The sequence below is a fragment of the Salmo salar genome, chromosome 22, assembly GCF_965601325.2.
Source record: "Salmo salar chromosome 22, fSalSal1, whole genome shotgun sequence".
Lineage (NCBI taxonomy): Eukaryota > Metazoa > Chordata > Actinopteri > Salmoniformes > Salmonidae > Salmo > Salmo salar.
In genome coordinates this window covers 14,344,267-14,371,726 of record NC_138312.1, presented here as the reverse complement: position 1 = coordinate 14,371,726, position 27,460 = coordinate 14,344,267, and the positions used below count along the sequence as shown (strand labels likewise).

General features: G+C 41.5%; 2 protein-coding genes across 5 annotated transcripts; one reads left to right on the top strand and one right to left on the bottom strand.

Moving 5' to 3' along the window:
• Positions 1 to 764: 764 nt before the first annotated feature.
• LOC106582821 (uncharacterized) lies at positions 765 to 10,120 on the bottom strand. Of its 2 annotated transcripts, none has more exons than XM_014166294.2 (3): positions 9,973 to 10,120; positions 5,470 to 5,619; positions 765 to 2,121 (listed from the first exon to the last, which is right to left on the bottom strand). In XM_014166294.2, the coding sequence occupies exons 2-3, from the start codon at positions 5,615 to 5,617 to the stop codon at positions 962 to 964; spliced, it is 1,308 nt and encodes a 435-aa protein (XP_014021769.1). In that variant the 5' UTR covers positions 5,618 to 5,619; positions 9,973 to 10,120; the 3' UTR covers positions 765 to 961. The 2 variants fall into 2 exon arrangements, with proteins under 2 accessions (XP_014021769.1, XP_045561723.1); XM_045705767.1 differs by having other exon boundaries at positions 765 to 2,094.
• Positions 10,121 to 12,092: 1,972 nt separating this feature from the next.
• znf362a (zinc finger protein 362a) lies at positions 12,093 to 27,353 on the top strand. Of its 3 annotated transcripts, none has more exons than XM_014166284.3 (9): positions 12,093 to 12,226; positions 15,747 to 15,810; positions 16,196 to 16,448; positions 16,833 to 16,958; positions 18,413 to 18,707; positions 18,821 to 19,045; positions 22,306 to 22,384; positions 25,021 to 25,179; positions 25,403 to 27,353. In XM_014166284.3, exons 2-9 carry the CDS (start codon positions 15,748 to 15,750, stop codon positions 25,517 to 25,519), a joined length of 1,317 nt encoding a protein of 438 aa, XP_014021759.1. In that variant the 5' UTR covers positions 12,093 to 12,226; position 15,747; the 3' UTR covers positions 25,520 to 27,353. The 3 variants fall into 3 exon arrangements, with proteins under 3 accessions (XP_014021759.1, XP_014021757.1, XP_014021760.1); XM_014166282.3 differs by having other exon boundaries at positions 18,371 to 18,707; XM_014166285.3 differs by lacking the exon at positions 16,833 to 16,958 and having other exon boundaries at positions 18,371 to 18,707.
• Positions 27,354 to 27,460: the final 107 nt, after the last annotated feature.

Here is a 27,460-nt window from a genome sequence, read left to right as displayed (position 1 = left end):
GTTTGCCCTCTGGCTCTCTCAAGGGCAGCACAACCTAAACGTTACTCCTTTGTTTAGAGAAATCCCTCTCCATCTCTTGTTTCAACGTACTGTATATAATACACATTCTAGCCTGGGAGCTTCAGAGGTCTCCGTTGTGAGCTACGGTTGTTGCTACCTGCGGTTGTTGCTGGCTGCAGGCTGCCCTCTGGTGTTGGCCTGGGTAATATCAGCATCTCCTCTGAACTCCGGAGACATTTGAACCTGACGTTAGGTGGTATGCAGCATGTGTCTGCAACGTGGTACCTGTATGAACAAGGCCGTTTGTGTGTGTGTGTGTGTGTGTGTTAATACCTTGAATTTCTCAGATGTTATTCAGCTCCCTGCTGCGCCTGTGATCAAGCGGAATCTAATTCCTTGACTCAGAAAACCCCTGAGTGAAGAGAAAGCTTTGTTGTCGTTTCATGCCTAGCAAAACCCCAATGGCAGTAGTGTTTAGAGCCACTTCTTGTTAAGCGTACATGACAAATCACTTGCCTTTTGCTGAGGTAAGGTGAAGTCGGATCATCTCCCATCAAACTAATCTAAATCACACACCAGATAACTGAACCACCCCCCCCCCCCCCCCCCCCCCCATCTACTGTTACTGTATTCCTACTGTTTCAGCAACCTAATTATTGGGTTGCATGTCTATAGATCTGGAAAGCAAGCCTCAACCTGACTTTTTCTGCACTCCTCTGCAGCTTCCCAGAGATCACTCGGCACGCATGAATAGACAGTCACAGTCAAAGGGGGAATTGTTTACTTTTTATCATTGACAGGTAGACCAGCTGTCTACAGTACATGTAATATTCATCTGATCCCACCCCCGGACAATACCTAATAAATCCCTCTCAACACAATCCCATTCCCAAGCCACACTTTAGTATCTAACACTACCCCATCCAGGTTTATTGTCCAGTACACTGACTTGATGCCTGTGTTACATTGACTGGGAGAGCCCTGTGTTGTCTGTGGCTTCTTTGGGTACAAACAATAAGAGCTTCAAACTCCACTCCAGCATTGTCTCTATGTGCCTGATCAGTAGGATGTTCACGCTGAGATTTAGAGGTAACACACAGACAATGAGCAGACACACAAACCCTGTCATTACGTTTACCCCCAGGCAGGGAAAGCCCCACTGCCCCATCCCACACTGGCTCCTGTAGGTAGAGTCTGTGTGTTCCTCCACAGTACTGCTGAGAGGCATGTCTCCTAGTCCTTCTGTCTCTCTGTGTTCCTCTAGTATGTCTGCTGACAAACACTCCAACGATAAGAGGACAGAGTATCCATGGTGAGCCAGTGATAGCTGTATGTTGTTCCCGGAACATGGGCTGTGAAGGGAGCATCTGGACCGTGTTGTCTCTGGGTCAACAGACTGTGTGTCTGACAGCGCTGACGTCGCAGGGTTTACAGCCATGCATGGTGCAGCGAATGTTTGTACGGGCAGTTGAATGTCAGTGCCATGTACCTCCTTGTGTGTCGTTGAGTGTGGGTCCGTCTCTGCGTGGGCCAGGTGTCGTCTGAGCAGGCCCCAGCCCACCGTCAGCACCAGCAGGAGGGCCAAGGTCACGGTGGCCAGGGCCCAGCAGGGCTCACCCAGAGCAGACAGGACATTGTTGGGGAGGCTGGGAAGGCACATGGTGAGGGAGCTGGTCCTCTCCATGCAGACCTTCACCCAAAGTCTCCAGCTCTGACCCCCACAGACACCACAGAGAACCCACACCAGCAGACAGCAGAGGAAGTAAATGATGTGGGGCAGGCACTTTTCCTGGTCCTCTCTCCCTCCTCTCTGGCTGTCTGTGTCCCTGCTCTGCCCGTCCTCTACCTCCACCGTCACACCATGGTGATGTGCAGGAGCTTCAGAGCCTGGAGTTTTACTATGTTCGTCTGTGTCTCCGTCCACTGCTCTACCTCTGCTACCATGGGCCTGGGGCCACTGCAACTTCATGGCAGTCTCCACGGCAACAAGAGGAGTGGTCATCAGCAGCACCGCCCAGTAGGTGTGGCCGAGGAAGAGCAGGAAGCGCAGGGCAATGACATCAGAGGACGTGGAAAACTGAGGTAGCCAGGGGTCTGCAAACCAGAGGACAACCAGGATAGCTGAGGGACAACAAAGACCAATCAATCAAATAGAGAAATGTGGAGGATGGGACTAGCAGCATGAGGATTGGGACACTGAAGTAGGCCATAGGAGTATAAAGAACTCCCATTTAAAATGTAAGATCACTAAAGTTCGTATTCAGTGATTAACACAATGTTTAGCACGTTGATATATTTTGCCTTTCTGTAATACACATCATTTAGAGTGTTTACAACACTGAAGGTGCAGGTTGATGGTCACTAGACTTGATATTGAATCGTATGGCTTATTCTCACATCTGTTGATAGCAGTTGAGGCCAGACTGGATGACCATCCTGTGAACACTATGACTCTGTAGCAGCTGACAGTCACTGCCTTTTTTTTATTTATTTTTTTACATCCTTTTGTTTTGACAGCCTGTCTCTTCTTCTGTGCTGGGTTTACAGGGTGCTTCTGAGCCCTGTTGGAACTTGTAATAAACCAGATTGGGGTCGTTCCACGAATAGAGTACATTTTGGGTAGTGTTCATTTCACCTAATTGTAACACATTTTCAATTTCATTAAAAAATAAACTTCTCTTCTCAAATAGTTAAATAAATAAAAAAATGACTATAGTAAGTGCCAATAAAGTGCATTAAAGTAACAGGCTTGATGGTAACAGGGTTGACGACTTCATCTTAAAATTAGCCATAAATCCCCTTGTGACTGGGGGAATGGAAGCTTGTTGTGTGCAACAGGGAGAGCAATTGAATGCAAACGTCACCAAAAAAATTGAAACTTAAAACATTTCTAGCCTGTCTGTGGGTAACAGGGTTGATGTGTTATGCTCGGCCCGCTCAGTTTTCCACCACAAAACATCAGAAAATGGCTGAAAAGAGTAGAACCAGCTCACCTGCTTTTACACTATGATTTGACTATTAGATGTTCAATGTTTCTTTTAATATTTTTAAAAAGGAATATTTTCACCATATTAAAAACGAGAGTTCAGGGTTGACCTTAAAATGAGAGACAGGGTTTTTGTATGACCTTAAAATGAGGGACAGACATAAATGAATCACTCATCACATTAAATAAATAATAATATTCAGAAGTGACTCAAAGCAAGAACATGACTAGGGCTTTACAATGATGGTGAAAACAAGGAGAAATAGTAGGCTTAAGTGGGTTAGTTAAGTGAAGTGAATTAAGTGAAGTATTAAGTATTAATATTAAGTGAAGCTCTTTGCTACCTTCTCCTCCCTCCTGAATCCTCCTCCCCCTCCCCCCCCCCTCCTCCCTCTCTGCGGATGACTTCGTCAACCATTTTGAAAAGAAGGTTGACGATATCCGATCCTCGTTTGCTAAGTCAAACGACACCGCTGGTCCTGCTCACACTGCCCTACCCTGTGCTTTGACCTCTTTCTCCCCTCTCTCTCCAGATGAAATCTCGCGTCTTGTGACGGCCGGCCGCCCAACAACCTGCCCACTTGACCCTATCCCCTCCTCTCTTCTCCAGACCATTTCCGGAGACCTTCTCCCCTTCCTCACCTCGCTCATCAACTCATCCTTGACCGCTGGCTACGTCCCTTCCGTCTTCAAGAGAGCGAGAGTTGCACCCCTTCTGAAAAAACCTACACTCGATCCCTCCGATGTCAACAACTACAGACCAGTATCCCTTCTTTCTTTTCTCTCCAAAACTCTTGAACGTGCCGTCCTTGGCCAGCTCTCCTGCTATCTCTCTCAGAATGACCTTCTTGATCCTAATCAGTCAGGTTTCAAGACTGGGCATTCAACTGAGACTGCTCTTCTCTGTGTCACGGAGGCTCTCCGCACTGCTAAAGCTAACTCTCTCTCCTCTGCTCTCATCCTTCTAGACCTATCTGCTGCCTTTGATACTGTGAACCATCAGATCCTCCTCTCCACCCTCTCCGAGTTGGGCATCTCCGGCGCGGCCCACGCTTGGATTGCGTCCTACCTGACAGGTCGCTCCTACCAGGTGGCGTGGCGAGAATCTGTCTCCGCACCATGCGCTCTCACCACTGGTGTCCCCCAGTGCTCTGTTCTAGGCCCTCTCCTATTCTCGCTATACACCAAGTCACTTGGCTCTGTCATATCCTCACATGGTCTCTCCTATCATTGCTATGCAGACGACACACAATTAATCTTCTCCTTTCCCCCTTCTGATAACCAGGCGGCGAATCGCATCTCTGCATGTCTGTCAGACATATCAGTGTGGATGACGGATCACCAGCTCAAGCTGAACCTCGGCAAGACGGAGCTGCTCTTCCTCCCGGGGAAGGACTGCCCGTTCCATGATCTCGCCATCACGGTTGACAACGCCCTTGTGTCCTCCTCCCAGAGTGCTAAGAACCTTGGCGTGATCCTGGACAACACATTGTCGTTCTCCACTAACATCAAGGCGGTGACCCGATCCTGTAGGTTCATGCTCTACAACATTCGCAGAGTACGACCCTGCCTCACACAGGAAGCGGCGCAGGTCCTAATCCAGGCACTTGTCATCTCCCGCCTGGATTACTGCAACTCGCTGTTGGCTGGGCTCCCTGCCTGTGCCATTAAACCCCTACAACTCATCCAGAACGCCGCAGCCCGTCTGGTGTTCAACCTTCCCAAGTTCTCTCACGTCACCCCGCTCCTCCGCTCTCTCCACTGGCTTCCAGTCGAAGCTCGCATCCGCTACAAGACCATGGTGCTTGCCTACGGAGCTGTGAAGGGAACGGCACCTCCATACCTTCAGGCTCTGATCAGGCCCTACACCCAAACAAGGGCACTGCGTTCATCCACCACTGGCCTGCTGGCCCCCCTACCTCTGAGGAAGCACAGTTCCCGCTCAGTCCAGTCAAAACTGTTCGCTGCTCTGGCACCCCAATGGTGGAACAAGCTCCCTCACGACGCCAGGACAGCGGAGTCAATCACCACCTTCCGGAGACACCTGAAACCCCACCTCTTTAAGGAATACCTAGGATAGGATAAAGTAATCCTTCTAACCCCCCCTTAAAAGATTTAGATGCACTATTGTAAAGTGGTTGTTCCACTGGATATCATAAGGTGAATGCACCATTTTGTAAGTCGCTCTGGATAAGAGCGTCTGCTAAATGACTTAAATGTAAATGTTAGAATCTTCCTAGAAGTTGAAGAAACATGACGAGGGACATTTCAAAATGCTGATTTTTGGTCTTTATTCATGTAAAGAATTTGATTTATTGTATACCAGGCTTTTAAAATTCAAAAGGTGCGCAAAATGTACTCTATTCATGGACTTCAGCAACTGCTCCCCTTTCTGTTTTCCAGACGATTCTTATTACAAGGAAAAACAGGTCGTTGTAGCTCTGATGTACACAGCAGAGATAAGGTTAGAGATGGACACGTACTTGTGACTACGAGGTCTGTGAAGAGCAGCAGGCAGTTGCAGCAGAAGCTGACCGCACTGAGAGAAGCAGTGACCGTGGGCAGGAAGAGAAGACTGCAGGCCAGTTTACACACGCACACCACAGCTGCTCCCTCCAACACACCATCCATGGCTAAAACAAAAACAACACAGACAAGAGGTATATATTACAAACCATTATTGGATTATCACTGGATTTTTTTTACTCCAGTTGGCGCATACACTGATCACCACCCAGGTCTTTTCACTATATAGGACCTGGGTGTTGACTCTAGGGTGCCTTACAAAACAGAGTTTCAAGGGCAATATTCACTGTTTGAGAAAGCTTACTGTACGTACAAAACATAGCATCTAAACTCAATGTATTAGACCCCTGGAATGACTTAAAGGCACAATGCAGCCATTTTAATCTCAATATCATATCTTTTATGGATAACAATTTAGTTCCTTACTGTAATAGTTTTCCATTCAAATTGTCAAAAAATAAACAGAAATAGCTTTTTCTCAAACAAGAATTTTGCTTGGAGTGTCAAAGTGCAGAGAGGTTTGGAACTATTAAAACGTATACCACCTGGTGACATCCGGCAAGCCAAAACTCCACAGATGCACAACGTGCTGATTAGAATGCATTTTCAACCAGCAACTTCCAGGAAATAACTCTGATCAAATGTTCACTTTTACAGTGTTAGGGCTCTATTCAATCTGTATTGCTGAAGTGTTACAGATAGGAAATTACCTTTAAATGTCTAGCGCGCCATTGGGCCGACATCTGCAGTGTTTACCGACATGAATGCAGTCTCCGCTGAGGCGGGAATATTGCCTTGTAATTTCAATCAATCACTCTTTAAAGCTGTATTTCTGCGATACGGATTGAATAGAGCCCTTAGTTTTATCAGCTGTTGTACAATATGATACAAATAACAGGAAAAAATTATTTTGATTGCAGTGGGCCTTTAACTCAAGACCCATCATGTGAAATACTGTAGCAAATATATGCAAGCAATACTTTAAAAAATAATTTTATGCTGTCATCCAAATGATGTTGAGCTGCTGCAACAGATCAATATTTCTTTGTGTAAATTAGCATTAATCCATGGCCTTCTCAGCCACCCATTCATGTTTTTGGTCACTGAAAAGTCAATAGACAGCAATGAAATCAGTGTATGATTATTTTTTTTTGGCCTTTCAACTTTTGAGATCCATAACAAACTTATTATCATATGTATTATGTTTTTATTTCGATCATCTGTAATAAGTGTACAGATAGGGTACAGTATTGTTATCAGGGGTACAAAAATATACAAATACACTTAAAATGTACCTTCAGAGGTACACATAATCTCACATGGTATTCTTCGGTACCTTTTAGGGTACATGTGCGGATAATTTTGTATGATGGTACATTTTTGGACCCAATATTCTGAATATAAAAATGTACAATCATCACACACTCAAAAACCATGCCCATCATTATCATATTTCCCCAGCATGCTCTTGTGCAGGTAGATTTGTACAAGTTTTTGCATGCACATTGATTGACTTCACTTTGTCTAGCATAAGATCAATAACATGCATTTACTGAGATGGTTGTTCCTGTTTAAATGGTTTAGGTAGTCCAATTTAGAAATGTTCCCCAACTTGGCAGTCATTCTATATGCAGGTTGCGGGTGATAGGGAATACATATCTTTGCAAGCCAGCATAATGTGATGCCAGCAAACCACGAGTTTCAGACCACTGTGTTGGGGTAAAACTGTCAAAGTATGATATACGGTATGTAATGTATTGTGACTCATGAGTTTAATTTCAATTATAAAATATTCACTTAGGCACTCACTTGATGAAGGCTACAGGACTGAAAGCCATTGAATGCAACAACCGTGTCTTAGTCACTTGCAAACACAGTCATGGGTGGTACTGGTAATTACAAAATTAACTTAAAAGGCACACTGGGATATATGCAAATAAGGTTTTATACCCTACAGTGTTAGAACACCCAAAAACCCTCTTAGATGAACATTTTTGCCACTTAAAAAGGAACTTTGTCACTGTGGTGGTAACCTAAAAAGGCACATTTGTACCTTTTCCAAAGGTATGTTCTTGTACCTGTACCATCTTGTCGCTAAGGTACACTACTGGCTCTTTTAAGGTACGAACTGCAATTGTACAACTATGTACCTATAACTAAAAAGGTACAAAGGCTCTTCACAGCTCTTAGTCTGTTGTCTGTCTTTTCAACCGACATATTTGACATACATAATTACATTGTGCATGTTTATTCATACAGTAATTATTATTTACATGTCCCCACCTGGGATTTGAACATGCAACATCTTGGTGCACAGCATTCTAGCTAGCTACTTCCCTCGCCGTAATGTTAGCATAACTGTGGAAAAGCAGTGATTAGAACACTGGATTTTTATATATATATAATCCCCTCTGGAATCCTGAAGTGATTCAACTGTCGTCGCACTAGTGTCAACATCACAATAGCGATGTAATGACCTTTTACCCTTCCAAGACGTGTGTGTGTGTGTGTGTGTCAGTATCACATCATCACTGGATAGCTATAATGACTTCGTACTCTTCTGAGATGGTTCTATCAAATCTCACTGTCCGGTTGTTGACTGTTGAAGGTACAACAACACTGTGGTTCACAAACTGAGGGGCGCAGTGGTAACACGTTTATTTCAAATACCATTTTAGAAAACAATGGCAACACTGCCATGTCGATCTGAGCCTTGCTGTTGGAAAACCCCAATAGTGTACGACTTTCAGCTGTCACAGATGCACCTCCCCCGACTTCACTCCTCGACTTTCATCTACAGTCGGCTGCATTAGCCTTACCACTCAAACGCTCCCAATATGTGCGGTGCTGCTCGTGGCAACAACATCTCGTTGAGTCTACCTTTAAATTATGAAGTCAATTATAATGAGACCTGGCAGATTCAGAAGCTTGAATTTTTTACATTTTAGTCAAAGATAATAGTTTCAGAATAATTGTATTTTTTCAAAACGGGTTTGTTAAATATTTTATTTCAGTTTATGAAATTGTTTTTTCATAATTTGTTTTTGTTTTCATTTAAGTTTCCATTTAAAATAATAGGCTTGGAGGGACATTAATGAAATATTCTCCTAACCCACATAAAATTGGACACATGAATGTACATGCAATGTTCCCATGAAACATGTCTAGAACATTAATAGCTTATATTCTGAGAACATGACAACCACGTTTTGTGTATGTTTGGTGGAACATTAATGACATATTCAACTAACCTTCAGAAAACTGGACACAGGAATGTTTTTGCAACATTCCCACAAAACATGTCTAGAACATTGATATCTTACATTCTGAGAAAATGGCAACCATGTTCTATGTATGTTTGGTGGGATGTTGATGGAATATTCTCCTTGCCCTTAGAAAACTTAACACAGGAATGAGTTTGCAGCGTTCCAGTAAAACATGTCTAAAACATTATTATTGAATATTCTGAGAACATAGAATTTACCCATAACGTAATTACTGTTTGACATTAGGGGGAATGGTATCTTAGACATGTCATGGGAAGATTCCTATGAAAACGCTAGGTAATGACCTGAGACTGTAAGGGAACGTTCTCTAAAGTTGTGAGAACGTTTGTTGTTAGCTGGGATCTCACACTCCATTGAATACAGGCAGTTGATGCAAACACCCCTCATCTAATATTCCAAAATGTTCTCAAATTATGAGATGTATCCACCAATCCAAAGAGAGGAATTGGCTGAAGCTTGACAGCCTGCCATCCCGCTCTGTGGACAACGAATTCTATTCTTAGAGCGGAGACACAAGCATCTCGTCATTATATCCAGCAACTCTGGCTGCAGTGAACAGCACGACTTTCCTCTCTAAACAGTGCAGAGGTGGAAGACGTCTGTAGATGGCTTGGTAACTCCTGTTTGACTTGACATGAAACTAAACTAGTGTTTAATCCCGGTGCTGAGCTAGTGCGTTGCAGCTAATTCACGTATAAAATGTTGTTGTAGAATGTTATGCATGTCCCTACTGCAACCAAATTGATGGAGTAAATGTTTCTTGTTTTTTTGCTGCTCTCCGAATATCATTTTAGAGTTTTAAATGTTTAGAAATGCAGTAAATAAGCTTTAACTTTATATATTTTTTAATCATTGGGGAGGGGGTGGTTGTAAATGTGCCATACTGTAGGTTTAGCTGAAATGACGCAAATGTCATGAGAACTCTAGCACACGAACAGACACTCCTCCCCCATGTCTGATTTGTTTTGAGTTATGTATGCCTCACTGCCAGTTTCTGTCTTTATGCAAACTAACACTCTCAAGCCCATCTCCACCATCTTAAATCCTAGCAACAATCGAACAGATTAGTCTACAGCCCAAAGCAATGCATAGTGGTGGTCGGTCAATGATCCCAATTCAGTCAAGGAGTGAGTTTGCATGAAAATCGTTGTGAAGTTTGAATTAGTACCTTACCTGTGCACACAGGCGCCTCCAGCAGCACGTCAGTGTGAGCCAAACAGCTCTCTTCCTTTCTATCCACCTCCCCACGCCCCTCCCCCTGTGGGACATGTTCAGTCCAGGGGGGCAGGGTTCCGGTCTGTGCTCAGAGGGCACTTTCGGTACTGCATTTTAGCTGAAGTCAAGCCCAAAAGGACAATTCCCATAGACTGCCCCATAGAGAAGTCCAATTTTAAAATTCCTAAAAAGACACTTTCATTATCACCTTTGTAACCAAAAATATCCGTAGAATTTTCCCAGTTATTTTCATTGAGGCCGATTTTTTTCCCCATCACTCACAGCCGAAGATATTAACTTTTAATATTCACCCAATGTCTGCCATCCTTTTGGATGTATATTCCGGACTCTGACATTGCTGGTTTTGATATCTCTTAATTCCTTTCTTTTAATTTTTACGATTTGTGTGTCTTTTTTTTGTATTGTTAGGTTTTACTGCATTGTTGGAGCTAGAAACATAAGCATTTCGCTGCACCTGTGATAACATCTACAAAATATGGGTACTAGACCAATACAATTTGATGGGTTGTGTTTGTATCTGTCTGTCTGTCTAGTGAAACTGGCACCTCTGTGGTGTCCTTTGTAGGTTGATGTGTTCTGTTGCGAAATGAAAGCTTGTTGTTGGGCAACATTGCCATTGAAAGTAGACTACTGTTTTACATGTCCATAATGTGATCACTCAGATATTCTTATGTGTTCTGCGGTACTGTCATCTCATGCGGAAACGTGCACATAGCGTTCAGGTTATCCTGCATCTCTGATAGAATTGACCCGCGGCACTGCTAACTTAAGGTCATCAATTCAGGAAGTAAACTTAAATAACAAAAAAAAAAAAACATTTAACAAACTATTTACAATGACTTCTCGATCAAATGAGCTATTTATTTCAAAAGTTTTAAAATTTTTGGATTTTAAATTAAAATCACTTCCTGAATTGACAGCCTTCAATTCGAATTGACCCCTGCCCCGAAGCCCCTGCTGTTAGTTTGAAAATTTGGTTTTAGGAGTTAGGCTCGCTTTATGGAGTTTACTAAAATGTACTTGCTACGATTGTGATATGTTGTTGTCTCACCTAGCTAAATGGATAAGAGCGTCTGCTAAATAACTAGAATGTCAAATGTTATGGAATGAGAAGTGGCTAAATGTATCATGGTTTACCAAAAAACTGATTAAAGCACATAACTAATGGTAATTACATGCTAATACATTATATTTATGGCTATTCAAAATGTATATCCTTTTTTATTGTAGTATATTTATTATTGTTTCAGGGTAAAACCAAATATTCTACTTTGCGCCATAGGGGTTACATGGGCAGTAATTTAACGGAGACCCCCCCCCCCCCTGTTTTTCAACCCTGGCCTCATCCTCAAATCCTTTATGGTTGAGAAGTAGTGGAGACACACTAGTTGAAGACACTATGTGAGCGTGAGAGCGTATTACTATGAGGATGTTTGATACCCAGTGGTGTAAAGTACTTAAGTAAAAAATACTTTAAAGTACTACTTAAGTCGTTTTTGGGGTATCTGTACTTTACTATTTATAATTTTGACAACTTTTACTTCACTACATTCCTAAAGAAAATAATTATACTTTTTACTTCATACATTTTCCCTAACACCCAAAAGTACTCGTTACATTTTGACAGGAAAATGGTCCAATTCACACACTTATCAAGAGAACATCCCTGGTCATCGCTACTGCGCCAAAAAGAGCAATAGGATATGCGGCCCCCCTAGCGTGTGCCTTAAAAGAGCGGCACCTGACAATGGATTAGTCTGCGATAATTCAGGGCGGGATGGTCAATTGTTGCAACATTAGTTGAATATTGTTTCATTGTATCCATTAAATGTAGCTTCTTTCTTTCCATTTCTGATCACGTAAAGCAGTTGAGAAATGATGATGCCTTGATATTATGGTGCAGACAGTTGACAGCCTGTCAAACCAAAAGCTGTCACCAATTATGTCACTACAATGAGGCATATCCTAAACCAAGATTATATCGCAGCAATTATGTCAATTCTGAATATCTTTAGGCCTATTTGTAGTTTTTATATTTCCTAAATCTGCTTCAGTGAAAGCAAATCCTCGCCTGCAGCACCCAGAAGTGAACAGTAGGCGACCCGGAAGGTCTGAACTCCGACTGAAGGCAAGCAAAAGGAACATCTTATTATTTTATAAAATACCATTAAATCTACCTTCGAGGTGTCAGGTTTGTATACATTTTTTCTCCTCTCTTGTGTGCAATTTTAAAAACGTTCGGCTGCAATGCTATTTTGAAAGCAGTTATCGCTACCATTTGAGTCGTCAAAAAGTTCAAATAAAAAAATACTAGCCATTACCAGAGCATATTTGAAAAGGACAACGTTCTAGTTGTATTGTGCACAGCACACAGCATGCGGCAGATGAGATGCAGTTATGCTACTATTCTGGAATTAAATTATGGATTTGCATAGCGAGAGAACCCAGTTGTCCATAACGCATTGCATTTTGCAAGGCATGATTGTTGTAGGAAGTGTCTGTTTTTTTTCTTCTTCCTCGAGCCGGGCTATTCAAACCTGCAAATCTAAGTAAACAATCATTCGAACACTTACGCTAATGCAAAGAAATGGATTACAAATGTGCATGCATCGTGACACGTTTACTTTTTTAGGCGAATTATTACTGTACATTTGGGATCTGCAGAATATGGCGTCCAGTCCTTATAAAAATAAGACAGGCTGCCATTTTTGTTTTCCTTTTGTCTGAATTTTTTAAATAAAACTGTCTGAGAATGTGGGAGAGGCTGTGGAGCGAGGCACCAGGGGGGGATCAGAGTTGCTCTGCAGTCAAACTGCTCCTTATTTGATGCTTTATGTGTTAGCATTTTAAGTTCTAAAGGTTTTTTTTTTTTAATCTGCAAATAAACGTAGACGTCCAGATAGAATAAGGAAAAGTTAAGTAGCCTAACTTTTGTTTTAGTTCACAAGTCTAGACCAGCCTCAAGTGATTTGTCTACCCTTGTTATAGGCTGATAATTGATTACTCATTTATTTTCATATCAGTGTTAAGAAAATGATTTATAGAGCAAATAATAGCCTATAGTATTCGTATTGCAAATATTTAGTTGGGCTAATGTTGCACGATTGACATAGGTCTACTAGCCTAATTTGCCTCTAATTGTCTGAAGATGGATAACCTGCAGCCTAATATTTTCAATTTCCTTAAACACGACTAGCCTATACATTTCGGTCTATGGGCTACAGTAATTTAAAAAATCGTACATCTGACGGACTAGAAAGCAATAGACACCATTTTGAGAAACAGCAGTATTTGGGTTTTTATTGCGTAGGGGCATGACACAGAACGATAAAATCACTGATATCGGTTCAAATTGACTTAAATCTCCGGACACATTTCAGATTCTCACCACAGATGTTTTCAGCATGCAGCTATTTCTGCTATGACTCAAATAGTTTAGGTGGTTCACCGTGGCTATTTCACTGTCTGTAACAACTAATGCAAAATATTGTAGTATTTCAATTGAAGACTTGATTCCTCAATACAATTGAAATTTGATTCAATATTGTATACTGTGAAAAATGTGGGTTTAAAAAAATATTTCAAAACCACAGTCTGTAAGATTAGTTGTTGTTATTAAAAAGTGATGTTGGTCTCCTTGAATAGCAACTTGAGCACTACTTATACATAATGGAAATCAAGCAATATTTGCATGTGGGAAGGTAATGGGATACATTTGCTCCATTGTTAAACATTTTTGCAGTGGTCAACTCTTTGATGGTTGGCACATTTTACAGAGTGTGGCTTTAATCGGAATTAGGCATTATGGGATTTTCAAGGGGCTCAGTCAATAACAAGAGTGAAGTGTGTTAATTTCCCAACATTGATCCTGGGGACCCAAAGTGTACAACTATGTTGGATTTTACTCCAGCTGAGTTTCAAAAAGAAACATAGTTAGTATATCAGATTAGCAACCTATTATCACCTATCCTCTTTGCAGCTTTAGTTACGTGGAATAGTTAAGATTTCATCTATTTGATTGTCTTGCTAATGAGGGTAATTGATTTAGATTGAAACCTGCACACAGAACATTCCGGGGACTGACTCTTTTTTATAGATCTTGCAGCTGGACCTGATCCAAGGCTTGATTCTCAACCATGTCCATGTTATCCCAGAAATAACCTAAAAAAGTCTGTCAGTTTACTGTCGAATTAAATGTGATTGATTTATTGAAAACAGTACACAGTCTTGGTTCTAGGGGTTGCCATGGCATAGACTTATGTTTTTTCTTCCTGTTTGATTGTTGATTATGGCAGTAATACATTTGTAGGCATTACAGTCTCCGTCGGACAGGATGCTGTACACTCCATCTCGAATACACAAAGGACTCTACTTTAATATAGTTTGACACTTTTCTCGGTTGCCTATGAAGCTGTGTTGTTATTATCACCAACATCAAACATGGCATATCAAAGACAGAGACAGCCGTCATATGGGGGAGATTATCAACTCTCTATCTGTATTCCGCTCTTACCCAGGAAACTCAGAGTGCCTCCAGGAAGTGAAATGGACACCCTGTCGGCATCATTAGGGAAATATTTTCAGTTTTTTTTGTTCATACGGCTGGACGTATCATTTTAGTTTCTTTTGGCTGATGCAAGTGGACTGTGTTACGCTGCTGCTAAATCAAACAGACTTTAGAATGGTGGACTGTGCCAAAACACACAATGCAATATGTCATAGAAAGAAATGAATAAGGCTTGAAAAGAGAAGCGATGGAAAGAAAGCCCACAGATCACAGACATCTATGAGAGAGCAGCAGGCTCTACCATGGGACAAAGAGCAGCAATGCCCCTTGCCCCAAATTCTTCCAAATGTGACTTTTGCATAGAGAGATTGGAGTAAAAGTCTGTTCAATGACATTCACTCTAAATGGATTAAATGGAGCATCAGGGAGCAGGGATATAGGTTATTTTGTTCCCTATGAAAATATTGACAGTGCAGGCGACAGAAATACCATATATTTTCAAACGCCTCAACCATCAATGCAATTCTATCTTTAATCACAAAATGGTATAGGAAACTGCCAATATGACAAGTGTTTCTTAACAAGCTATAGCTACCATGTGATGTTATGGTGTTTCTTTGGGGAGATGCCCATCATTCAGTGTGATGGTTAGAGAGTCTGCTGGTGAGCTGACAGAGAGGGAGAATAAACAAGGCCTCGTGGGTATTTCCCTTCCTATGAGAGGATCCCTGTGACTCACACCTTTTTTTTTCTCCTTCTTTGAATAATGTCTCGCGGAATTGAATCCTCTGCAAGATCTCAGCTGTCTGTGGGCCACGGTCAGGAAGTTGTGACTCAGAAAAGTGTGATTATTAAGCTCTATAATTAGCTGCAGTGCGTGTGGAACTGGAAACACACCTCCGTGGTGGACATGACGGAGGAAGAGGAAGGGAGAAAGTTAGAAAGTAGTCCCATTTACTTTGAATCGTGAGGCTAGACTACAATACATTTACCAGCATAAGCCCAGTGTTTGGCAAGTGGCTAAATGGCCAGCGTTAACTATATACGTCTATTGCAATAAGTCATTGGAGATTCAGCAACTATTTATGAACTCATTAAAGTGCTGCAAACATTCGAATGAATTGTGAGGCTGAATTAGCTGTGTTGTTGTTGTTATATCTATTTAAATGGACAGTCATATTTACATCTGGTTTGTTTGTCACAGGATGGCTGAACCTCGTTTTAATAATCCCTACTTCTGGCCTCCACCACCCACCATGCCTGGCCAGGTGAGTAGTGACTGTCTAGACTCTACCCTCACATTCAACAACAGGGTAGTTAGTATAAAAGAGGATGAGGAGAAGATGAGGACGGTGGACAGTAGACTGTGAAGATTGTTACATTACCTAGAATAATAATTGACATTGAGACCCATGAGCAGTGAAATGTATTTTGCCTGCTTGATTGTCACGCAAATGTCCACGTAAAGTATGTATTATTTTTTACGACTCACTTGAAGAGAGGACATAGATTACTGTTAATGTACATTGTTGAGTTATTTTCCTTTGAGTCCATTGGAGGGAGCCAAAGCAGAACAAATGAATGTAAGCCCACACAGACGTTAACTAAGGACTGTTCTTCTGTCTCTGTGTGTTGTTGTCTCCCTGCTGTCAGCTGGATAACCTTGTGCTGATCAACAAGATCAAGGAACAGCTGATGGCTGAGAAGATCAGACCACCCCACCTGCCGTCTTCCACAGTTCCCTCCCAACAGCAACTGCTGGGGAATCCTACACAGACAGAAGGTGGGCAGCATGTCCAGATGTCAGTTGAGAAACTGCAGCAGATGCAACAAGAACTCCATGCCCACAGCCCGTCCCAGCCAGACGTTGCCCTGCACGCCCGGCCGGCCTCCAGCTCTGTCGCAGGTACCCTGACCGCCCCCCACCTCCCTTCACCAGGCCAGGCTCCGCTGTCATTGATCACCACCACCACTCACACACTTCTATTCTCAGAGGCGGTTCAAATCAGAATGCATCTCTACAGTGTGTCATGTGATCACACCCCCTCCCATCCTCCTCAATCTCATCAAGTGATTGGCACACATCCCCTCACTTTTTATAAATACTTTTTGTGTCACTTGTAATTACTGTAATAGGCCTACTTATAATCTTTTTCTATCGTTGATAGATGGATGGGGAAAATACTTGTTGAGCCTTGTATGAGCCAGGCTTTATATTTCCTGTTAATTTTCTATGGTAAGAGTTTTTTTTGTTGGTAAATTCTGTGAATTTTCTGCACATCTCTAACAGGACGTATTCTCGGTGATGTAAACTTTAATCTGGATGATAAAACAGCTATAAAAGCTAGAGGATTGTGGGAAGACTGGCATTTGCGTCAAATCATAGACCAACCCTCTAGAACGAACCACCTGTCAGGTAATCACATGATTTTTTGACACAGTAAAGCCCGTCAGGCACATAGGAGAGACTGGGGTTAGTTCAGCCAAAGGGGTAAGTTGAGCCATGCTAGTTTCTAGGAAACCATACACAAAATGTATAATTTGACCAAGGTCATCATTTCATGGAGTCTGTAAAGGAAGTAACCACATGGAAAAAGTGTTAAGCAAGTTAGTTCCAAAAAAAAGATTTTCACAACGTCAAATTAATTTGTGTTAAGAGGTTTCATGGTGCTTGTATCTAAACCAAAGTAGGTAATTTTAAAATTGTTCTATACATCATTTGCGGTCTCTATAAGCTACAATATGAGGTCCTAAACCTAGAATGAAAGTGCATCCTTGTAGCTGTGTGGGCTAATATAGTCAAAATGTTTGCCTTGGGGTAAGTTCAGCCAATGGCCATGGGGTCTTCCCTGTGGCTCAGTTGGTAGAGCATGGTGTTTGCAACGCCAGCATGGTGTGTGCAACGCCAGGGTTGTGGGTTCGTTTCCCACGGGGGGCCAGTACAAACATTTAAAAAATGCATGAAATTAAATGTATGTATTCACTACTGTAAGTCGCTCTGGATAAGAGCGTCTGCTAAATGACTAAAATGTAAAATGGGTAAGTTGGTTGAGCAAATTGAAACGTTTTCTTCGCAGGTGTAATGCAAGGCATATGAGGTAACAACATGTTTGTTAGGTGTTAAGCCAATGTTAAAATATGCATAAAATGATTAAAAGGCAACAAAAAAAGCTTAAAATTATTAAAAGGCAAAAAAAAAGTTATTGTGATTAATTGTGTTTGGGAAATAAAGATAGACATGGTTTTAAGATGGTAAGTGGTAATATTTCATTCATTACAGAAATGTATAAGCGTCTTTACTTACCCTGTCCCCCATCCGGAGTAATTCGTGCAAAGAGACCACTTTTTTGGACAAGCTATGTTTTCATGAATTCAGATTATTTACAATATATATGTAGATATCTTTGTTAGAAATAATACTATATTTCCCTTGACCCGAGTGATGCTGAATGTAAAAAATGGCTCAACTTACCCAACTCTCCCCCACACGGAAAGAGAGGCAGACTTCCATAGCCCATTCCAAGATTCCTGTACTATGGGCCTTCAGACTAATCCAGACCTCTCAAAACGTGACAGGACTTTTGGCGTATCAACGTGATTTCAAACTACTTCAGCCAACAACTAGGCACAAAGAGTATTCCTATGTTGAGCGAATAACTAAAAGGGAACATGTCAATAGTTAATTTTGAGCATTGTCTCTGAAAAAGTATGCACAATTTTAAGAAGAATACATGTAACTGACTGCGTTCTTCTGTTGGAGATTAGTCATTACATAATTATGTAGTGATTATTTAGTTTGTGAGTCATTTTTACCTCTTGACTTGCCAGGTCTGGCGCTTTCCTCTCGAATGGGCAACCATAACACCTCAGAGTCCGTCACTCTGACCACACCCACCTCCAACAGCCTGAGCCGACTAGGCGGAGCCCCCTCACCACATCATGTCCTCTCAGGCTTGGCCAGTGGCCCTGGGATGGAGCAAATCAAAAGTAACGGAGGCCTTGCTGGACTGCTGGGGCCCCCTCCCAAGATGGAGGGGCGAGGGCGTAAGAAGATAAAAGCTGAGAACAGTGGTGGCTCTCTGTTGGTGGTGCCTTACCCCATCCTAGCTTCAGGCAACGATCAATCCTGCCACACCATCACCCCCAAACAGGGCAAATGCTACAGGCATGAGCACACATGAACCTTTTACAGACTGCTACATGTTGATTATACTCCAAATGTCTTACTGTCATATTGATTGCTTACGGTGTCTTCCATGTGTGTGTTGTTTTGCACAGGTGTAAATCGTGCCCGCTGACCTTCTTCTCCAAGTCAGACATGCAGATCCACTCCAAGTCCCACACAGAGGCCAAGCCTCACAAGTGTCCTCACTGCTCCAAATCCTTCGCCAATGCATCCTACCTGGCCCAGCACCTCCGCATACACCTGGGCGTCAAACCTTATCACTGCTCCTACTGCGAGAAATGCTTCCGCCAGCTCTCCCACCTGCAGCAGCACACCAGGTCAAATCTATGGACTAATTTGATCATCAGTTTGATACTGTTTTCATGTACCCACCAACTAGGTTCTATAGTGTAGTGATGATGATGATGATGTATCTTTCCCAGAACCCCAAAGTCATGTGTGTACTACGCTTTTAAAGTGTATTTACACTAGTGTTAATTATTTGCCTTCATAGATTATGCGTTTTTAATATACACTTAGTGTACAAAACATTAAGAACACCTTCCTACTATTGAGTTGCAACCCCCCACCCCTCCTTTTACCCTCAGAACAGGTCAATTCGTTGGGGCGTGGACACTACAAGGTAGAATTCCTCAGGGATGCTGGCCCATGTTGACTCCAATGCTTCCCACAGTTGTGTCAAGTTGCCTGGGAGTCCTTTGGGTGATGGGTCATTCTTGATACACACACCCTAACCCATTTCCTAACCTTAGCTCAATTATTGATGTGATCCTTTTCTGTGTATTTTGTTTTCATTTTCAGCAACATGATACTTCAACAAATCCTGGAGCTTTAGTAACTTGCAAGCTACATAGTTTTGTGCATTTAGTTTTTATTTTATTTAACTATGCAAGTCCATTAAGAACAAATTCTTATTTACAATGACGGTCTAGGAACAGTGGGTTAACTGCCTTGTTCAGGGGCAGAACGACAGATTTTTACCTTGTCAGCTCGGGGATTCGATCTAGCAACCTTTCGGTTACTGGCCCAACGCTCCAACCACTATGCTACCTGCCGCCCCGCTCTTTAAAAGCTCTTGAGCACGAACTGGCTGTGATTGGGAACGATTCCCATAAATATGCCTACAAATACAAATTGGGTAATTTTCTGCGCATTTGCTAAGATATTGTTTTGTATTTCCTCACATAGCTTCATGAGTCAAATTATAAACTATTTTAGCAAACATGTCACCATTGGTTTAGTACGTTTTTAATTGCATAAAAAGATCACCAATCAATCAGGATGATAGGCCTATTATGCATTCAAAATTCTAGAAAGTACCATTTTGATCATCCGTAGGTAAACATAACAAACACTAGAAATAATCCATTTAAAGTAGGCCGATACTTCTACAATCAACATCTAGGCCTGTCAAGCAATCCCTTGTGTATCAATAATGATCCACCACCCAAAGAACTCCCAGGCAACTTGACAACTGTGGGAAGCATTGGAGTTGAGTGTGACAAACCCAGCAGCGTTGCAGTTCTAGATTAAGAAAACGGTGCACTTAGCACCTACTAACATACCCCGTTCAAAGGCACTTAAATCTTTTGTCTCACCCTCTTAATGGCACACATACACAATACATGTCTCATTTGACTCATGGCATAAAAATACTTATTTAACCTGTCTCCTCCCGTTCATCTACACTGATTGAAGTGGATTTAACAAGTGACATCAACAAGAGATCATAGCTTTCACCTGGATTCACCTGGTCAGTCTATGCCATGGGAAGAGCAGGTGTTCTTAATGTTTTGTACACTCAGTGTATACAGTTTAAGTCGGAAGTTTACATACATCTTAGCAAAATACATTTAAACTCAGTTTTTAACAAATCCTGACATTTAATCCTAGTAAAAATGCCCTGTCTTAAGTCAGTTAGAATCACCACTTTATTTTAAGAATGTGAAATGTCAGAGTAATAGTAGAGATAATTATTTATTTCAGCTTTTATTTCTTTCATCACATTCCCAGTGGGTCAGAAGTTTACATACACTCAATTTAGTATTTGGTACCATTGCCTTTAAATTGTTTAACTTGGGTCAAACGTTTCAGGTAGCCTTCCACAAGCTTCCCACAATAAGTTGGGTGAATTGAGTTGGTGTAACTGAGTCAGGTTTGTAGGCCTCCTTGTTCGCACACCCTTTTTCAGTTCTGCCCACAAATTTTCTATAGGGTTGAGGACAGGGCTTTGTGATGGCCACTCCAATACCTTGGCTTTGTTGTCCTTAAGCCATTTTGACACAACTTTGGAAGTATGCTTGGGGTCATTGTCCATTTGGAAGACCCATTTGTGACCAAGCTTTAACTTCCTGACTGATGTCTTGAGATGTTGCTTCAATATATCCACATAATTTTCCTGCCTCATGAAGCCATCTATTTTGTGATGTGCACCAGTCCCTCCTGCAGCAAAGCACCCCAACAACATGATGCTGCCGCCCCCGTGCTTCAAGGTTGGGATGGGGTTCTTCGGCTTGCAAGCCTCCCCCTTTTTCCTCCAAACATAACAATGGTCATTATGGCCAAACAGTTCTATTTTTGTTTCATCAGACCAGAGGACATTTCTCCAAAAAGTACGATCTTTGTCCCTATGTGCAGTTGCAAACTGTAGTCTGGCTTTTCTATGGCGGTTTTGGAGCAGTGGCTTTTTCATTGCTGAGCGGCCTTTCAGGTTATGTCGATATTGGACTCGTTTTTCTGTGGATATAGATATTTTTGTACCTATTTCCTCCAGCATCTTCACAAGGTCCTTTGCTGTTGTTCTGGGATTGAATTGCACTTTTTTGCACCAAAGCACGTTCATCTCTAGGAGACAGAACGCGTCTCCTTCCTGAGCGGTGTGACGGCTGCGTTGTCCCATGCTGTTTATACTTGCGTACTATTGTTTGTACAGATGAACGTGGTACCTTCAGGCATTTGGAAATTGCTCCCAAGGATGAACCAGACTTGTGGAGGTCCACGTTTTTTTTCTGAGGTCTTGGCTGATTTCTTTTGATTTTCTCATGATGTCAAGCAAAGAGGCGCTGAGTTTGAAGGTAGGCCTTGAAATACATCCACAGGTACACCTCCAATTGACTCAAATTATGTCAATTAGCCTATCAGAAACTTCTAAAGCCATGACATCATTTTCTGGAATTTTCCAAGCTGTTTAAAGGCACAGTCAACTTAGTGTATGTAAACTTCTGACCCACTGGAATTGTGATACAGTGAATTATAAGTGAAATAATCTGTCTGTAAACAATTGTTGGAAAAATTACTTTTGCCAAAACTATAGTTTGATAACAAGACATTTGTGGAGTTGTTGAAAAACGAGTTTTAATGACTCCAACCTAAGTGTATGTAAACTTCCGACTTAAACTGTATATATTAAGGTATTTTCAGACTTTATTGAACCAACAGAGAGGCTTACCGTAGGGAAAGATAGAGAGGGGTTGTGTCAAAGGGCAGTAGGCTGGATTTTTTCCTATGTCAAAACCGTAGACACGTGTGCCGGATGCTGCGGCTTCATTAAATCTCCTCTTTACTATATCTTTTACAGGATTCATACTGGAGATCGGCCCTATAAATGTGCCCATCCAGGTTGTGAAAAAGCCTTCACTCAGCTCTCCAATCTGCAGGTATGAACTGGACTGGGTTTTCAGTTAACCTCATGCTTAGTCTTTTAAACACATCCTGGTCTTTTAACCACACCTCTTGCTCCCCGGCCACAAGATTTCCATCAACCGTCACACACACACATCAACCCTGTTCTAGTTTCGAAGGGTGGATTTCGAGTTCCCTTTCAGTCAGTCAACTTCTGTAAAATTTACTATGGGGGTGTCACACTCTTGCGACTTCGGTTGAAGGACCTACAATCACGCCTGACAAGTCCAATGAAATCCGCACCTCTCTGGAAGCCCCACCTTCCACAGATGATAAGCGCAAGGCTTTATTCCTGGGAATAAATGATTCCGCTCTTCACCTCAGTGTGAACAGGAACAATTTTAGCGTGAATCACACTACTAAAGTAAACAATTGGAACAAATTTAATTTGACACATACCCCGAATGCAACAGGTGTAGACTTTACAGTGAAATGTTTACTTACGAGCCCTTTCCCAACAATGCAGAGTTAAAAAGTAAGAACATTTAGCAAAATAAATAAATAGTAACACATAAAATAACAATAACGAGACTATATACAAGGAGTACCGGTACTGAGTCAATGTGCAGGGGTATGAGGTAGTTGAGGTAATTGTAGTAGTATGTACACTACCAGTCAAAGGTTTGGACACACCTACTCATTCCAGGGTTTTTCTTTATTTTGACTATTTTCTACATTGTAGAATAAGACATCAAAACTATGAAATAACACATATGGAATAATGTAGTAACTGTAAGGGGTGCGTAACCAGATGTTTTTTTGGGGTCAAGTTTCAGGAGCTGTCACGGATCCCTCTGGAACTTTCATTGCGCACACCTGGCCCCGATTCCCACTGATTGTATTTGTATATATGTGCCCTTTGTTCACCATGGTGTTGTTGGTTATTGTACAATGTCCGTTGGTGCGTGTGAGTGCCCGTGCTGTGTGTTTTGGGCTTTCGTGCCCTTGTGGATTGCGCAGATGGTTACGGGTCTCGTCCCGTGTGTTAATCATTGTGCGAGTGTGTTATTTGTTCAAGGTAGTCCTCGCTCTTTTGTTTGGTCTTCGTCCCTGTGCCTTTACACAGCACACCGTAATTTGGGATAAATAAAAACCCTATTACGTATTCCTGTGCCGTAAGAGTTGCGGAACTAGTGGCAGTGAAGTCAGACGCAGGAGAGCAGAACTAGGTAATAGCCGGAGCAGTTTAATTTCAAAACCAACGGCATAAAGAAATAACCAACATGGGTACAAAACCCGACGCGCACCAGTAAACATGTGCACAAGCACTTACAACAAACAATTCCACACAAAGACATTGGCGGGAACAGAGGGTTAAATACACAACACTTAATGAGGGAAATGAGAACCAGGTGTGTAGGAAAACAAGACAAAACAAATGAAAAGTGGATCGACGATGGCTAGAAGACCGGTGACGCCGAACGCCGCCCGAACAAGGAGAGGAACCGACTTCGGTGGAAGTCGTGACAGTAACCAAAAAAGTGTTTTATATTCGAGATTCTTCAAAGTAGCCACCCTTTGTCTTGATGACAGCTTTGCACACTCCTGACATTCTCTCAACCAGCTTCATGAGGTAGTCACCTGGAATGCATTTCAATTAACAGGTGTGCCTTGTTAAAAGTTAATTTGTGGAATTTCTTTCCTTCTTAATGCATTTGAGCCAATCAGTTGTGTTGTAACAAGGTAGGGGTGGTATTCAGAAGATAGCCCTATTTGGTAAAATACCAAGTCCATATTATAGCAAGAACAGCTCAAATAAGCAAAGAGAAACGACAGTCCATCATTACTTTAAGACATGAAGGTAAATCAATACGAAACATTTCAAGAACTTTGAACGTTTCTTCAAGTGCAGTCGCAAAAACCATCAAGCGCTATGATGAAACTGGCTCTCGTGAGGACCGCCACAGGAAAGGAAGACCCAGAGTTACCTCTGCTGCAGAGTATAAGTTCATTAGAGTTAACTGCACCTCAGATTGCAGCCCAAATAAATGGACCGCAGAGTGAAGGGAAAGCAGCCAACAAGAGCTCAGCATATGTGGGAACTCCTTTAACCTGTCTGGGGTAGGGGGCAGTATTTTCACGGCCGGATGAAAAATGTACCCAAATTAAACTGGTTACTACTCTGGCCCAGAAACTAGAATATGGTGAAGAGCGGTATTAAATTGAAGGAATGAATCCGAGCCGCAAGCTTATCTCCTGTGGAAGGCGGGGCTTCCAGCGAGGAGCGGATTGCATTGGCCTTGTCAGGCATGATTGTAGATCCTTCAACCGAAGGATTTTGTCCCAGAGAAGGCAATAAAAACATATAAAATCCACATAGTCACAGACAACAATGCTATTCATTCTTCTTATATTTCGCACACATGCTATTATACCTGAAAATATTGACAACCTTTGGAAATAATTGTATTTTTACTGTAGTATGTTTTGAGTTATTGGATTTTCAGCATGATTTTCCTCCATTCCCACCTCTCAGAATTCTGGTCAGATGATGGCCTGGTTTGACAGGAAGTGCATTTGCAGCAAGATAAAGTTTCCCTACCTTGAAAGTCTAGATAGGTCTTTGAATCGTGTAATGTGATCACTGTGTCCGTCTGTTTCCCTACCTCAGTCTCATCAGAGACAGCACAACAAAGACAAGCCCTACAAGTGTCCGAACTGCTACCGTGCCTACTCGGACTCCGCCTCACTACAGATCCACTTGTCTGCGCATGCCATCAAAAACGCCAAGGCCTACTGCTGCAGCATGTGTGGCAGGGCCTACACCTCAGTGAGTAGGCTATGCGGCAGCATGAGCTGATGTTTTCACAGGATGTGGGCAAACATTTTCAATGTCGTTAGCGACGTTTCTTAATTCTCAGTCAATATATAAACCGTATTGGTACTGTAGATCGTCACTCTTTTAAAAAATGACACTTTTGGGGAAGCATTTATACCTCGTTGTCTACTGAAGCTTGGTGTTAGCTGAACCTTTATTTGATGTTTGTCCTCAGGAGACCTACCTTATGAAGCACATGTCCAAACACACGGTGGTGGAACACCTGGTGAGCCATCACTCTCCACAGAGGACGGAGTCTCCCAGTATCCCCATACGGATCTCCCTCATCTGAGCACTTCGCCCTGACACCCATGGAGGAACTCCCTGTAAGGTTACCCCTCCACTTAAGCGTAATCAATCCCAGATATTGGCTTTTATTTGTTTGTTTGTATACCCCATGTGGGTTTCAAAAATGTGTCAAACTGTATTTGTACCTTATCAAGAGGTAGACTTTTTTTTTCTGTCATCTATATGATGTGGTTGGATAATGTTTGGGACATCCAAAGATGATTTTACAGCACTTTCAGGCCTCATAGTATTGGCCAAAAAGGTTTTTAGTCTACTAAGACAATAAAAGGCATTGCTCCAGGCAGCTAAAACGTTAACCATAGGTGTTATAATGCATTAAAGGACCACTCCTACTATGTTTTTTTATATTGTCCTTTCCTCTCTAAGCTTTGCAAAAGTATATTTACATTGGGAACTTTACCTTCCTTTTGGTTAGGTCAACTAAATCATGTATCCAAGCATTTTTTGTTGTTGCCACTCCTAATGTCAATGTTTGCATCACTTTGTTTGCATCACTTAAAAAGGAATTGTTCTCATGTAAGCTTTATAACGCTTAAGTATGTCTTTTAGACAAAAATGTACACAAAAGGCTTTCAAACTGGAGGGTCAATACCTATGTTTTATTGTTGTACTTTTCATCTTGTTAATATTATTGTCCATGGTATTAAAAAGGACACTGCTTAAGGCAATCCTGAAAAGCACCAAAATATATTTTGAATCTGATGTTGGTATTTGTAGAAACTCAGCATGTAAGAGTAAAAATATTTTGGTGATGTATTGAAGAAATGTAGCACAAAGAATTGTCCATAATGGAACTGACATATTTGTTGGTTCAAGCCATTCCAGTACCTGACAGATTTTCAACAAGATTTTAATGGAGGCAGAGAACTAATTTCAAATCGAAATGTATGAAATATCTTAACACACATTCCATTATATGTAACATTTCAATGTGACTCGATTGAACCCTCTACCATGTGTCATGCTGTGGTCAATTACATGCATGAGCTCTACCTGTGTGCTACAAAGATTTGTTTACCGATGTTGATGAGGAAGGGGTCTCCTCATTTTTCCTTTTATCTTACCTATGAAATAGGAATGGAAAGTACAAATACGAGAATCCACAGGTTTGAAACCAAATGAATGTAATCCTTTTTAATTTGTATATTTTCCCCATGTCTGCCAGTGATGGATATGGTGTGCTGTCTGGTAGAAAATGGCAGAGCACATTACAAAATGTGATACCTCCTGCCCTTTCATTGGTTAACACCTGTGAAACTCTTTGCAAAGAACAGCATGTGCTGCCTCCTCACTGTCTTCTTTTCTATTGAGTGATTATTTGTACATATATTCGGCATCTATGTCCTGCAGGTTATTTTATGCCCTTTAATGTTTAAATTGAAAATGAGTAAATTCCTGTTTTGGGTGTCCCATGAAATATGTATAGATATCTTTATGTACAAAAAGACCTCCTTGTGTCTTGTAATCATTTTGCTCTCATGTCTCATGTATGAATGATTAACATTTAGTTAATTTTATACACATTTAAGCCTTAACTTTTGTCATTGTATTACATTTTATTTGTCCCATATTGATGCCTCTCTGTACCCAGTGTTTTATGCATTTTATTTCATAGCATGGAATATACTGTAAATAAACTATATTAACTCTTAATCCCTTTTCTATAGTAAATGATTATATAGGTCTAGCTATTATTACAAAAATAATTGTTTCATTTGTCATGCATTGTGGTACCATGTCCACATTACACGCAGTCAAGACGTAGAATGAATTGACTTTGTGTAAGAATGAGCAAAAAATAAAAGTATTCAAATGTTCCAATAGTTCGGGATTATTTTTATTGGCCAATATGTCCTTACATAATAATGTATAAATTATACTTCAAGACCTACATAAGCGTTTCATATCAACTGTTGTTCCTTGG